Source organism: Lipotes vexillifer, unplaced genomic scaffold (genome assembly GCF_000442215.2).
Source record: "Lipotes vexillifer unplaced genomic scaffold, Lipotes_vexillifer_v1.1 scaffold1011, whole genome shotgun sequence".
Taxonomy (NCBI): Eukaryota; Metazoa; Chordata; class Mammalia; order Artiodactyla; family Lipotidae; genus Lipotes; species Lipotes vexillifer.
The window spans coordinates 4856458-4871259 of NW_006787698.1; the positions used below are offsets into that span (position 1 = coordinate 4856458).

At 54.7% G+C, this 14802-nt stretch overlaps 1 protein-coding gene across 2 annotated transcripts in view; it reads left to right on the top strand.

The window, feature by feature from the left end:
- Positions 1-11851, top strand: part of ILF3 (interleukin enhancer binding factor 3) — a 29355-nt gene extending 17504 nt beyond the window's left edge. The window contains exons 6-20 of one of the 2 annotated variants that reach the window (XM_007460678.1): positions 455-546; positions 936-1031; positions 1698-1809; positions 2232-2329; positions 2880-2991; positions 3096-3206; positions 3572-3771; positions 4128-4295; positions 4723-4860; positions 4970-5146; positions 5244-5397; positions 5545-5598; positions 9009-9377; positions 10169-10297; positions 11177-11851. In XM_007460678.1, coding sequence (XP_007460740.1) covers positions 455-546; positions 936-1031; positions 1698-1809; positions 2232-2329; positions 2880-2991; positions 3096-3206; positions 3572-3771; positions 4128-4295; positions 4723-4860; positions 4970-5146; positions 5244-5397; positions 5545-5598; positions 9009-9377; positions 10169-10297; positions 11177-11313 — 2147 coding nt within the window. In that variant the 3' untranslated portion in view covers positions 11314-11851. The remainder of the gene's footprint in view (positions 1-454; positions 547-935; positions 1032-1697; positions 1810-2231; positions 2330-2879; positions 2992-3095; positions 3207-3571; positions 3772-4127; positions 4296-4722; positions 4861-4969; positions 5147-5243; positions 5398-5544; positions 5599-9008; positions 9378-10168; positions 10298-11176) is intronic. The other variant, XM_007460679.1, reaches the window with a different exon arrangement.
- Positions 11852-14802: the final 2951 nt, after the last annotated feature.

Sequence of the window (14802 nt, forward strand, 5' to 3'; positions counted from 1 at the left end):
TTTTTTTTTTTTTTTTTTTTTTTTTTTTTTTGGTTTTTGGTTTTGTTTTTCGTTTTTTTGCTAATGAATTTTTTAGCATAGCTAATTTATTGGGAGATCCTGGGGAGGACGCAAGGTAATAGTCTCTACTAGAAGATAGGATCCACCTATCTGTCCCCTTCCCCCATGGGATTATTCCTTTTAGAGTAACTTCCCAGTTTTGTTTTTGTTTTTCTTATTATTTTTTTGGTTTTTTGTTTTTTTTGTTTTTTTGGAGGGGGCCTCTGATTTTTACGATCTCCTCTTGGGGCAGAGTTAAATGCACTTGAGCGTCTCCTTCCCTGGTCAAGGGTGGAGATGACTTGAGATTCTGGGAGCCTCAGCTGCCCTTTAGGAAGCTGCCACATCCCCTTTCCACCTGACAGAAACCCCTTGGTCAAACTGTACCTTGTCTTCTTATTCCATCCATGAATAGAAACGCTATCAGTCAACGATCCCCCGGACGTTCTGGACAGGCAGAAATGCCTTGCTGCCTTGGCGTCCCTCCGACACGCCAAGTGGTTCCAGGTTTGCATTTTGTTCTTCTATTTGTCTTTCGGTAGAGAATTCCTAAGTTTTAACTTGGCTAATGTTCACCATAAAGTTTCGGTAACATTGAAGAGCACCGTGCTGGACTTAGCACCTGCAGGCGTGCAGTTGCTAAAGGAGCACGCATAGACAAATTTGACACCCCCAAAGGAGGCTTGTGACTGAGTAGGTGGGTAGCTGCTGCTTTGTGCCAAGAGTAACATCATTCTCGTCCACTCGGTGAAATCGCTGCCGACCACACACTTGATGGTTGTGAACATTCACCGCTTACCCTTGACAAAGTAGCACCCTGAGACTTGTGTTTTTCATGTTTGCCTTGTGTTCAGGGAGGTGCCTTGGTGTGAAAAGCCTGTGCTTTGTTCCTCTAGGCCAGAGCCAATGGGCTGAAGTCGTGTGTCATTGTCATCCGGGTCCTGAGGGACCTGTGCACCCGCGTTCCCACCTGGGGTCCCCTCAGAGGATGGGTAAGGCACCTTTGTAGCTATAGCCACCCTGGGTCATGTGTGCAGAGACCTCCCAGATCCCAAGAATATGTTAATGGTAAATGGGCTGGAGTGGCCCTTCAGGGTGTGGCCGATACTCCAGTCATAGCTGCTCATTGAGCAACTACTGTGTGCCACACCCTGGGTGGGGATGAGAACGCGACCAGACTCCCATGGGAGGTGCACAGCTCAACCTAGGCAGGGGCCAGCCAGGTGGCACACTTACTGTGACAGACTGCACTCGTGAAGGAGGTTTTGTAGCTGTTCTTGGACAGGGGTCAGCGAACTGAGGCCCACAGGCCAATTTTGGCTAGTTGCCTGTTTGTCTATAGTTAAGAATGTTTGTTATGTTTTTAAATGGCTACATTTTAAGTATAAGTACCTATGTAACAGCTTCAACTTTGCCTCTTGGCCCACACAGCCTGCCCCTTTAACGTCTGGTCCTTTAAGGAGAAGTTGGTTAAGACCCACTCTAGGTGTCCTGTCTTGGACGCGTGCCCACATGCGCGCGCACACACACACACACGCACACACACACGCACACACACACGCACACACACACACACACACACACACACGGCAACAGCTCCTCAGCATCAGCCAACTCCCTCCTGGACACTGTGGTTAACTGTCCTTCTTGCCTTTCAGCCCCTCGAGCTCCTCTGTGAGAAGTCCATCGGCACAGCCAACAGACCAATGGGTGCCGGCGAGGCCCTACGGAGAGTGCTGGAGTGCCTGGCTTCAGGCATCGTGATGCCAGGTTGGGGCCTTGTGCTTTGCAAGTTGCAGGGAAAGGACAGGGATTGAGGCCCTGAGGCCACTTCCTGGCGGGTCCCCTGACCGGGTTAGGGCAGCAGCAGCCCCGTGTCCCCCTAGGGATGAAGCATGTGACTACCCTCTTGCACCATCATATCCAGCCCTGTGCCGGCTCCGCAGCTGTGACTCAGGGCGGATCCGGGGCAGTGGTGACCCACTCCCACGCGAGCTCCATGCTCTGAGATACATGTGGATTATTTCTCTCACAGGCTGGATGCCGAGTGGGTCACCGAGCTCGGTGTGTTTTCCAGAGCTGGGTGTGGATGGGGCGCGGGGGGTAACGCACTTGGTTCCCTCAGCCAGCACAACTCTTCGGAGATGTTAAAAGATAATCCTCTGCATATCTTCCTTGTTTCCTGCCTTCAGATGGTTCTGGCATTTATGACCCTTGTGAAAAAGAAGCCACTGATGCTATTGGGCATCTAGACAGACAGCAACGGGAAGATATCACACAGAGTGCGCAGGTATAGTCATCGCCATTGCCAACGTGAGCCCTTACCCAGTCTGTAATCACTGGCTTCCAGTTCCATTACTGGGTATTCTCAGGGTAGCCACTGGACTCATAGGCTCAGGCTGGGGATTCTGAAGGTCAAGGGATCGTGCCTGATACAGGGTGCCCCAATCTGGGTTGCTTCTTTCCCCTGGCGCCACGCGTGGTTGTCGCCTGCCCCCTCATCCTGCTCGAGTGCTGTTTTCAGGCACCGAGTTCAGTGGGGAGATGTGTTTGCGTGCGGACTGCTCCAGGAGTCCTTCCCTCGCAGGCCCACCACGTGGCTCCGTGTGGCAACCAGTCCCCAGGTTGGGGTCTCCTGTAATCCTCTCAAGGGGGGTGGTCACAGGCTGGCCTTCCCCCACAGCAAGGCTGGGCCCTGGCTGTTGGGGACCCCTCGCTGTTATAGGGGAGACCGTTAGCAGCCCGTCAGCTCCCACCCCTTCCAGAAGGCATTAGTGAGAGCACACACGTTGGCTGGGAACGCAGGGCGGCTGAGTCAGGTTCCTCTTCCCCTTCTCCAGCACGCTCTGCGACTTGCTGCGTTTGGCCAGCTCCATAAGGTCCTGGGTATGGACCCCTTGCCTTCGAAGATGCCCAAAAAACCAAAGAATGAAAACCCAGTGGACTACACAGGTAAGCGTGGCGCAGTGCCCGTGCCCAGGCAGGCAGTATCATCGCACGCTCCCAGTAGAGCCCAGACTGGAGTCTCAGCTGCTTCTGTCCTTGTCTTGTTTCAGTTCAAATACCCCCCAGTACCACCTACGCCATTACGCCCATGAAACGCCCGATGGAGGAAGATGGGGAGGAAAAGTCTCCCAGCAAAAAGAAGAAGAAGATTCAGAAGAAAGGTGCCAGCATTCATTCATAGTCCTTGTTTTACCCTCCACATGGCTTCAATTAAGGTTCACCCCAAAGTGAGGGGGATACCTCCTTTTGCCTTCTCTTTCTCGGACATTGATACTTAAGTCCTTTGAAGAATGATTAAATAAATACAGCATGGGTATGGAACACAAGTGGGGTGGACGTGCCTCAGCTGGTGACCGCAGGCGTGGTGTGCGCCTGGGAGTGGGGCAGGCAAGGCCTCGGCACGTGTGGCCGTCCAGCCCCCTGCCCAGTCCTCCACGTCGTGCCTCAGGGCGCAGCCAGGACAGGTTCCCCTGCCCGGTTCAGAATTGACTGACATTCCAGAGCAACATTGGTGTGTTCTCTCTAGAGGAGAAAGCAGAGCCTCCCCAAGCGATGAATGCCCTGATGAGACTGAACCAGCTCAAGCCGGGGCTGCAGTACAAACTGGTTTCCCAGACCGGTCCAGTTCACGCCCCTATCTTCACCATGTCTGTGGAGGTAGACGGCAACTCATTCGAGGCCTCTGGGCCCTCCAAAAAGACTGCCAAGTTGCACGTGGCCGTTAAGGTGAGCGTGGCCAGCAGCGTCGTACAACAGCAAAACACTTGCCTCATCTTGCGCCCCTTCAGAGCCATCATCCCCTGTTTAAGCACGAGGCTAAAGGAGGGCATGCGCATACTGAAATGGTTAGATTCCCGAACGGTAGCCAAGTCATACGTGGCAAGAATGCCATCATCACTGTGGCTGATGGGCAGAGGGCCCCCAAGTGTGGCCGGGCATAGAGATGGTCTTGGGAGCTATAGGAAAGCTCCTCCAGTTGGCTGGATGCCACCCTAGGCACTTTGATTCAGGATCCCGGGTGTGGGAGGGGTTCTGCGTGGTTGAGCCCTCCCTCACTGGGGGCCTGGGTCTCCCTCCTGCAGGTGTTACAGGACATGGGCTTGCCCACGGGTGCCGAAGGCAGAGACTCCAGCAAGGGGGAAGACTCAGCTGAGGAGACGGAGGCGAAGCCAGCCGTGGTGGCCCCTCCACCTGTGGTGGAGGCTGTCTCCACCCCCAGCGCTGCCTTTCCCTCGGATCCCACTGCCGAGGTGAGCACGGGGTGGGTGCTGGAGTGCCCGGCAGGAAGGAGCAGGCAGCCCTGGGTCCCGTGAAGCAGGACAGTTACTGGTCCTTGTTCTCTTACCCCAAGAGAGTGTACCTTCCAGTCCAGGAGCCTGTGGAGGGAGTTGGGTGTGAGCTGTTGAGCCATGACCAAGAGGCCCTTGCTGGTGTTGACCCAGCATCTGGGGCTGCACTGGGGTGGCCTGTAGTCGAGGATGTGCCGTTTCCCCGGGAGATGGGGTGTGGGTGGAGGTGGTCCCATTGCTGGGAAGGCCACAGATGATTTCTGGAGACAGGAGTGGCGAGGGGGATGGAGTGGAGGGCCTCAGCCATGACATAGGGGCGGCTGCCCTCCTCCACGTGCTGGAAAGCCCTTAGCTGAGTTTGTTGGTTTTCTTTTCTGTTTTCCCTGAGAACGTAAAACAGCAGGGGCCGATCCTGACCAAGCATGGCAAGAACCCTGTTATGGAACTTAATGAAAAGAGGCGTGGCCTCAAGTACGAGCTCATCTCAGAGACAGGGGGCAGCCATGACAAGCGCTTCGTCATGGAGGTGAGTGGTCCTGGGGGCGGTTCCTGTGGGGGCCTGGAGTCTTTGGAGACTCCCGCCCCGTCCCGAGGGTGGTGTTGGGTCACCCCAGACACGCATGTATTCTTCCCAGGTTGAGGTGGACGGACAGAAGTTTCAAGGTGCTGGCTCAAACAAAAAGGTGGCCAAAGCATATGCCGCCCTTGCTGCGCTAGAAAAACTGTTCCCTGATGCCCCTCTAGCCCTCGAGGCCAACAAGAAAAAGAGAGCCCCCGTGCCTGTGAGAGGTGGACCGAAATTTGCTGCTAAGGTGAGCGGTCACCCCAGAACTCTCTGACCTTGGCGTGTATTCTCTGGTGATTCGAGTGGGAGGCGAATGTAACCCATCTGTCTTCTTTCCCGTCCAGCCACATAACCCTGGGTTCGGCATGGGGGGTCCCATGCACAATGAAGTGCCCCCGCCCCCCAATCTCCGAGGACGGGGAAGAGGAGGGAACATCCGAGGTCGAGGGAGAGGGAGAGGCTTTGGTGGCGCCAACCATGGAGGCTACATGAATGCTGGTGAGGACCATTGTCCTGTGCTGTCCCAGTGGGCTCGGCCTGCTCCCTGGAGGGGTGGGACCCCTGGGGCCAGCTGAGATGCCAGAAGAGGCAGGGGGGCCGGCAGACCCACCTCCTGCCCTGGTGACCCTGTCTGTTCCCTTTCAGGTGCCGGGTATGGCAGCTACGGGTATGGAGGCAACTCAGCGACCGCCGGCTACAGTAAGTGTGTGTTTCTCTTTGTCTGAGCTTGGGGAGAAGCTGCAGCTTAGCTCCCGTGGCCTGAGTTAGAGCAGGGTGGCCCAGCAGCAGGAGCCTTCCTGAGGCTTAAGGGCGGCTGGCACCCATTCTCAGTGGTTAGGTCAGGCGGTCCTCCAGCACCCCCCATCCTGCAAAAGTGTAATTTACTCTTTAAATGTTAATGCACACACTTGTGTGACTTGAAAGTTCATTAAAAGTCAGAATTTTAAATTTCTCTGCTTTAAGCCATGCGAAGCACCAATCCTGTGAATATACTTTTCCTGACAGTGCACAGCTCTTGTCTTGAGAAGGAGCCTTCATTGGGGGGTTACAGGAGCAGAGAAATCTAAAACATGAATTTCAAATGTGGCGCTCTGTGCCATTTTTCAAAAGAATTCTAATTTTTTTTCTCTGCTCTGTCTCCCCCTTTTGTAGGTGACTTTTTCACAGACTGCTACGGCTATCATGATTTTGGGTCTTCCTAGAGCATCTAAAAGTATTGCACACAAAATCAACTTTTTACTCCAATTTTCTCGAACTCCAAAATCCAAAGTGTCCGTGCTGTGCCCTGTGCTTCACTGGGTTTCTCAACCGTGGCTTGTCACCGCAGCTTGTCTGAAACTCTTAGCCTGCAGAATTTAAGACAATGGCAGTTTTTATCGTGATTTGCCTTTGAACTTGGTCATATTGAAGTTCACAATAAGTGGAAAACAATTTTCAGAGAATGTGTTTTTTGTGCAGAATTGCACAGAATTCTAGAGCCAGCGTTGGTCAGCATCAAGGCAAAAGCCCACCTTTGCTTTTTATGGAAAGCATTACTTTATTTAAGAGACAGATAATAATGCATTTTAATCTACCTTTGTCTTAATTTACAGCAGGTTTTGTATGAATTTTTAACCTTTTAACAAATTCCCAAATCTGGTTGATGCCTTTGACAGTAACGATTTCACCACATCTGAATCCAGAGCAACCGGCCTTTTTTTTGTTGTTTTTTCATAAGCATGTGAAACGTTGGGAACGTTGGGGAATTGTATATTGTGCTAAGTTGACCTCTTCCACCTTTTGTAAATGCTCTGGTGGGTTCTTGTTCCGGGATGCAATGTTCTGTGGCTGCTTTAGCTAGAGGTGAACTCTCAAAGGTATCAAAACTGTGCTTCCACTATTAGTGCAAGAAACAGACAGGCTTTAAGGAAGAGAGAACGTGGAATTTTGCAAGTCGTAATCACACCTGCAAATGCATGGGATCTAGAGGGTTTTTTTCCTTTTTTCTTTTCTTTTTTTTTCTTTTTTAATGGGGCTTTAAAAATAAGCAGGAAGAGCTTAATACATAGCACAATTCTCCAGTGAAGAGCCAAGCCTCAGCAGGGCCTGTGCTGCTGGGCGCACATCCACGGCAGATTCCAGAAGAGGCCCGGAAAGCTTCTGCCCTCTCACCTTAGGGTGCAGGCTTGAGCTTGTGTGGCTTCTCTCTTGTGCACAGAGGCACACAGAGGCGTTTTGGCTCTTAAATGAGACCCCCGTCTCTTGGCGGGAGTCCTTCTTGGGAATGAGTGTAGTTTTGGCTCTGGTCAGCAGGTTTTTTTGCAGCAAGGCCTGCCTCTGCGTTGACTTGCAAAATTTTGCGTTTATTCAGTCAGGCAAAAAAATTGGTCAAAACGGTTACTACATAATTTGTTCCCAGGGGTTTGAAACATTCAGTGAAACTTTTTAAAACTTTGATTGCATGATGTATTTTTTTTTTCCTAGAAAGTTATTGTTTGAGAATAATGTCTTTTTATACCAGGAAATAGTTATCCTGAGATGACGTTGAAAATTTCCCCTCCCCTTTATTATTATTATTATTTTTTTTTTAATCAATACATGTTAAAGTAACAAGCCCTCAGTCCTTGGCGTCTTCATTCATTCCCACGCTGGCGGAGGGGCGAGGAGGCGCTCAGTGCTGGTTGTGGGCAGCTGAGGTGGGGGGCTTCCGAGAGGGGGTCTGCAGGGGACCTCCCGTCCTCCAGCCTCCTTGAGAAGCCTTCGCGCGTTTACTTTCTTGCATTGTGGGGCACATCCTTCTCCTTGGTGTTTTTGGCTTTGGGTGGTGTGGGTGGAAGGGTCTAGAGAAAATTAACTCATGTTGCAGATCAGTTCTATCCAAATTATTGTTCAAACCACCCAAGACACAGCGGTGTGGGGCGTACATCTGCAGCGGGTGGAAGGAATTAACCCCATTCAAAAGGCAGGAGATCCTTGGTTCTAAATACGGGAAGGAAGGGCAGGGTGTGTGGGGAGCGTCCTCTCCCCATCCTCCCACCCTGGGCATAGTGGCCACACCAGGCACCAGCCCCGGCTGTCTGGCAGGGGCAGCGGCCAGCCAGCACAGGTGCGCCCAGGCCCGCCTGCTCCAGGAGCCCAAGAGTTCTGCAGCCCTTGTGTGAGTGCTAGGGATTGCCCGGCTGGGTCGGAGAGCCACCCACGTGACCTGTTCTTTTCCTGTCGCCTCACCTTAGCTGACCCATGCCCCGTCAGTTCATCTGAGTGGTGGGGCTGTGTTAATAAACCTGTCTTCCGGGATCTGTACCTAGTGACCAGAGTGGGGACCCACCGTGACATTCTCCGCTCCAGGGCCTGAGAATGTGGTGGCCTGGCTGCACGCTTGTCAGTCCTGCCCCTGGGTCCTGCCTGCGCCCGGCAGCTGTGCTGGGAGTAAGGAGGGGCCCTCTGGGGGGGGCCACCCAAGGCAGTAGCTTCAGGCCCCACCTGGGTGTTCTGAACCCAGCCGTAGTGTTTCATTCCACCCACGAGGCTGTGGCAGTCACACCAGGGAGATGCCCTAGGTCATTGGGCTAAGTCTCCATTCGGTCCTCCCAGACCCAGGTTGGACCAGCTGGTCTTCCAGGAACGACTCTGGCTTTTAGGGGCATCGTTACAGAGCATCTCCTGGGGTCACCCAGGCCTGGGACTACAGAGCCTCTTCCGAGCACAGCAGGGGGGAGGTGGCGGTGGCCAGCTGCTTCTTTGGGGCTTTGCTTTTCCTCTCACCGTTGGGGACATCTGGGTAGCAGTCAGCTAGTCGTGAATGTCATCCCGCGCTTGGAGCCCATCTCATTGTAATGTTGACATCCGCTGCGAAAGCTGCTGCTGGCCTGCTGTCGTGCCGCTGCTTGGGCAGAGAGCCATTGTTGTCGTCAGCTGATGGGTGAGTGGGGCTGAAGGCTGGGCCAGCCCATACCAGGCTGCTTCAAGGACCGGAGCCGCTGCTCCTCGCTCTCCTGCCTCTTTCCATCTCTCCCGGCCTGGCCAGTGGGCTTGTGGGTCAGCCTTCAGGGCCCACAGCTGTGACCTTCCCTCTCCTTCCCCTCCCCCGTCTCCCGATCCTCCAGCTGACCCACTGCCTTCCTGTTTAGGTCAGTTCTACAGCAACGGAGGGCATTCTGGGAATGCCGGTGGTGGTGGCGGCGGCGGGGGCGGTGGTGGCTCTTCTGGCTACGGTTCCTACTACCAAGGTGACAACTACAACTCACCAGTGCCCCCGAAACACGCCGGGAAGAAGCAGCCGCACGGGGGCCAGCAGAAGCCCTCCTACGGCTCGGGCTACCAGTCCCACCAAGGCCAGCAGCAGTCCTACAACCAGAGCCAGTACAGCAACTACGGCCCCCCACAGGGCAAGCAGAAAGGCTATAATCATGGACAAGGCAACTACTCCTCCTACTCAAACTCCTACAGCTCCCCCGGAGGCGGGGGCGGATCAGACTACAGCTACGAGAGCAAATTCAGTGAGTTGGCTTCCAGAGCCGCCAGGGGTCCAGGCCAGCACCACATCCCAAGGAGTGGTGGAAGCTCAGCCCTGCCCCAACCTGACCTCTGGTGGAGGGACTGGAAGGAAGCCGGGTGGTGCTGGCTGCAGGGTGGGCGTTAGGAAAATCCTGAAAGCAGGGTCCCCTGGCCCAGGTCTTTGCTGGTCCCTCCCTGTTGCCTTCTCCGAGGTCCCGGAGGCTGTGGGCTGAGGCTGGGGCCCAAGGGTGGATAGAGCCTCTGAGTCTGGGCCAGCTGCTGCAAGGTCATCTCCAGGGATGGGCTCTGGAGACAGCCCCCAACACATCCTGAGTTAACTTCCCCGTCTGCCGGTCCTTCCACCTCGTGCACAGACCCAGCAGGCCTGGGGAAGCGTGGGTGTGAACTCGTGCACAGCAGGATAGCGGGCAGCTGCGTGCCGGGGACCTTAAAGAAGCTGTGCTGCCTGTGCGTGGGCCTGGCGGTGGGCCTCGGGTACCTGGCTGGGTGGGAGAGGGGAGGAGGCTGCTGGGGAGCCTGGGTTGGAGGAGCAGGCGGGAAGGCAGGATGGACCTGGGCTTCAGAACATGACGACGTTACAGGGCTCCAGTGGCCCCTGGCGCTTCGTGGTTGGACTGAGTGTGCCAAATTTCCTCAGTCAAGACGGGGATCCGGCAAGGCCCAGGCGTCAGCTGAGCTCCTGCCACTGCCAAGGCCGCGCAAAAGGAACCTAGATCGCCCCAGCCGCAGTCTTGGCCACAGCCCCTTAACTGTGTTATCTTCTCTCCCCCAGACTACAGTGGTAGTGGAGGCCGAAGCGGCGGGAACAGCTACGGCTCAGGCGGGTCGTCCTACAATCCAGGGTCACACGGGGGCTACGGCGGAGGTTCTGGGGGCGGCTCCTCATACCAAGGCAAACAAGGTGGGCCTGGGGCAGCAGGCAGCACAGCATGGGGCCCCTTAAACTCAGAGCCAGCAGGGACCACACGGATTCCATGAGGAGGGGGCGTGGCCTGGCCTGGGCAGATAGCAGCACAGGTAGGGGGGCCCCGGTGGCAGCTGCAGCTTGGCTTCCATGTGGGGTAAGAACAAGGAGTGGGAGACACGGGCACACCAGGACCCTGTGAGAGCACGGGCTTAGGCATACCTCCAGCGTCGGGTTCTTCCCGAGTCAGGTGCTCAGAAATTGCCCTACTCTTTTTTTTTCCTTTCCTTTTTGCGGTATGCAGGCCTCTCACTGCTGTGGCCTCTCCTGCTGCGGAGCAACAGGCTCCGGACGCGCAGGCCCAGCGGCCATGGCTTACGGGCCTAGCCGCTCCGCAGCATGTGGGATCCTCCCGGACCGGGGCACGGACCCGTGTCCCCTGCATCGGCAGGTGGACTCCCAACCATTGCGCCACCAGGGAAACCTTGCCCTACTATTAAATGTTGGCACCAACGGGAAAGAATATGGAGAACAGTGAGGGCCAAACGGAACCTGACGTGGAGCTCTGGTTTGGGGTGGTGAGCTCAGCCTGTGCTCAGGCAGCCCCCGGTTACAGCTTCCGCTGCCCATGCATCGTGGCTGGGCAGCTCCCCACCCCTCATAAATGCAGGGCTGATGGTCCCACCTCAGGGTTTTGGGGACAACTAGGCCCAGTGACCCTGGAAAGGCACTTAGCAGAACAAGGTGGAGCTTCCATGGCTGCCCTGCCGCGATCTCTCCGGCAGACACAGTTCTGGTGTTGGCTGACGTCCTGCTCTCTGACCGCGGGGCAGGCCTGTGCCTCTCACCTCTAACCCTCCCCACTCTCTCCCTTAGGAGGCTACTCATCACAGTCGAACTACAACTCCCCGGGGTCCAGCCAGAATTACAGCGGCCCTCCCAGCTCCTACCAGTCGTCACAGGGGGGCTACGGCAGAAACGCAGATCACAGCATGAACTACCAGTACAGATAAAGCCCCCAAGGGGTGAAGATTTGTACCTTCTGCACTTACTCCCCCGTTGTAAGATTCAGTTTTATGCATCACAGTTAACATGTCAACCGGCCTCTCCAGGCCCCTTCCGCCCTACCCTGTCCACGTTGCTGTGTTGTGAGGTGCAGCTGGTCACTCCTGTGACCCGTCCTGTGACCCATATTTAGCTGTGTTTGGGACTCCGTGTCTTCAGTGGTTTGTTAGTTGCCATTACAACTTTGTCTGAGTAGAGTTTTTTTGAGTTCTTGCAATTAAGTATCCCTCTGTCTATTTACAATTGGTGTTAGTGTTAACTCAGTTTGTCTTTAAATAGCAACGGAAGGGATACATCATCTGTTAATGCTTTTGTGAAGTGAGTTAAACGAGCTTTCTGTATTTTAATGCTTTAGTGTTTCAGTTTTATAAGTGAAGATTTTATTTTAAAAACCAGTGGGAAAGAGTTTTTTTGTATGTCTGGTTCATTCAGGCAGTACATCTGAATTGAGCTGAATGTAGACGAATAAAGAAAAACAAAACTCTGCCTGTCGTAGGCCTGGGTGTCTGGGCCACCAGCAGCAAGATGGGCAGCTTCCTCCACTCTGTTCCCAGCACAGGAAGGCAGGGTGTGGGGGCCAGGGCAGTCCCTGGTCACCAGAGAACGGCCAAGGCCAGCAACCCAGTTTCCTGGCAGCTTGTAGGACCGGTGTCGCAGCGGCGCCATAGTCCCAGCTCTCCCGTTGGGCTGCAGAGTGATTTCTGGAGACCCACACTGCTGTAGGGGGTTTGCTCACACAGTTGGGCATGCTTTGTTTTCTCCATGAATTCTCATATAGTTTTAAGTGCAATTTCAAGTCACCACGGAGTAAAACATCCTTGTAGGTTGGGTACGTGTAACCTAAAAAAGCCCAGTTGAATCTGGCTGAAAGATGCCAGGATCTAGGGAACCCAGCCACAGAACCATCCATGCCAGGATGGCGCTTTGTGTCTGCAGCAGCCACGGCCTTTCCCCTGGTGCCGCCCCACCTCGAGTGTGTTCCACAAAGTGCACTGTTGGCGTGCTTCACGATCCTGGGTAATTTTGCAGTGGTTGGGAGACATCTGTCACCTAGTGGGGTAGAGGCCAGGGATGCTGCTGACCATTCTACACTTAAATGTCAGCAGTGCGCAGGTGGAGGAACCCTCCCCAGAGCAGCCCTTCTCAACTCTGGCCCTGCGTCCGCAAGAGAGTGGGGGTCGTGCCCAGATTCCTTTACCCGCCTGTCTGGAACAAGCCCCTCAGCGAGGCCTGGGACTGCATCTCTACAGGAACCCACCTAGTCTTGCTGCCTCTCCACTCTCTCAGACCAGGTACTGTTCAAGATTGTGGCCCCTTCGGGCTTCCCTGGTGGCGCAGTGGTTGAGAGTCCGCCTGCCGATGCAGGGGGCGCGGGTTCATGCCCCAGTCCGGGAAGATCCCACATGCTGCAGAGCAGCTGGGCCCGTGAGCCATGGCCGCTGAGCCTGCGCGTCGGGAGCCTGTGCTCCGCAACGGGAGGCCACAACAGTGAGAGGCCCACGTACGGCACACACACGAAAAAAAAAGATTGTGGCCCCTTGGCCTCCTGTGCTTGGTTAACCATGGCCTCTGGGAGAAGTGCGAACCATTCTTGACTCAGAATCACTCAGCTGAGGCAGAAAGTCCAGTGTGCCTTCAAAGGATGAAGATTTGCCTTCTTGGGGAGGTGAGAGAAAGGTGTTCTCCACTAAAAGAGGAAACATTGGAAGAATTTTGCTTACTGCCAGAGCAGAGGAGGCCTGGGATGCCAAATGGTCCAGCCCTGGGAGTGGGTCCCAGAGTGCAAACATTTGTGTTGGCCTGAAGTGCCCTGGGACCCCTCAAGCATTTGCACTTGGAGACCAGAGATAGACCTGAGGGATGGCTTCCAGCCTTGACTCCTCTCCCAGACAGGTCCAGGGGATGGAAAAAAAGAGACCCACACAAGATCACTTGGAACTTATGTTTCAGAAGATAGGATAAAGGTGTGGACGGAAGCTGTGTCACTGAGAAGTCCACGGCGAGGAACACTCCTGCAACGCTTGCCAAATGCCTTCAACTATGGACCTGCTTTTTCAACACAGGTTTCAACATTGGTTTCCCAAGCAGCAGCCACCACCACCATTCACATTTCTGAATGCAGACTCACCGCAAGGGAATGAATCTCAAGGTTAGGGAAGGCAGTGGAAAAATATGTACCTATGGTGACAGGTCCTCAGGGAGTTGAGACTCGCTGCCATGTTCATCTGTTGTCGGGGAAGGGCTAGACCCCGGGTGGCTTATCTTTGATCAGATGCCTATCTGAGTCTTTGCCACGGTCAGTACAAGTTTATTGCCAAAAAGAGGGGGTTAACTGGGAAGCAAGCAGGATTTCCCCTTGCCTCTTCCAGCTTCTGGTGGCTCCAGGCGCCCCTTGGCTTGTGACAGCATCACACCAATCTCTGCCTCTGTCTTCACGTGACATTTTCCTGTGAGTCTCTGTGTCTTAAGTCTCCTCCCTTATATAAGGGCACCGGTCATTGGATTTGGGGCCCAACCTAGTCTAGGATGAGTTCATCCCAGGATCCTTAAAAACATCTACAAAGACCTTTCCAAGTAAGGTCACGTTCACAGATATCAGCTGTTAGGACTTGGAAATACCGTTTTGGGGGACAATATTCGACCCAGTACAAGGCTGGGTGAAGGTTTCATCTTTATTCATGCAGGCACAGCCCTGGGAGTTTGTCGGACACAGACAGGGTTACCGTAGTCAGGTCTGGACACCACAGAGCCAGCAGCATCTGCAGCACGGGTAACTGTCCTGAGGAGACAGCTCGTGAGCCCAGATCCTTGGCACCCTGACTCTGCTCAGGGACCTCACTGGTGGTGAGGCAGCTGGCCAACAACAGTATCCCAGCCCTCAGGACCACCCCCAGGAAGCTGGGTTCAGGAAGGTGTGGCTGACACCTTGAGCATGAAGAAGGCCTTGCTGCTGGTGCGTCACTCCTTCAAGGCTGACTGAGGCCTCCCCCCAGGCCTATTGCCCTCCAAGTCCAGGAGGCCAGCCTGGAGGAGGTCCTAGTAGAGCTGCTTCTCCAGCTCCTCCTCCTCAGCCAGGGCCATGGTGGGCAACAGCTGGCTTATGAAGAGACTTCTTGGCCCACATGTTGCTGGAGGATGGTGTCATGCGTCCTGGAGTCACCAGCAGAGAGCACCAGGAGTCTCAGCAGAAGGGTCGATGGCCCACAGCCTCAGCAAGTTGGATCGGGACAGGGTGCTTGGTGGATAGGCCCTGGGGGTCAGTGATCTGGGACTGGGCACCACCCTGGAGGGTGTCTTTCGAGGGAAGGTAGGAAGGGAGGAAGCATGTGACTGACACCTCATGGCGGGGTGAGGAGATTTCCCAGGGAGGGGCAGGGCCTTGCCGGTAATTTGAACTGATCCCAGGGAGAAGTATTGGGGATTAGAAACCTAGGATG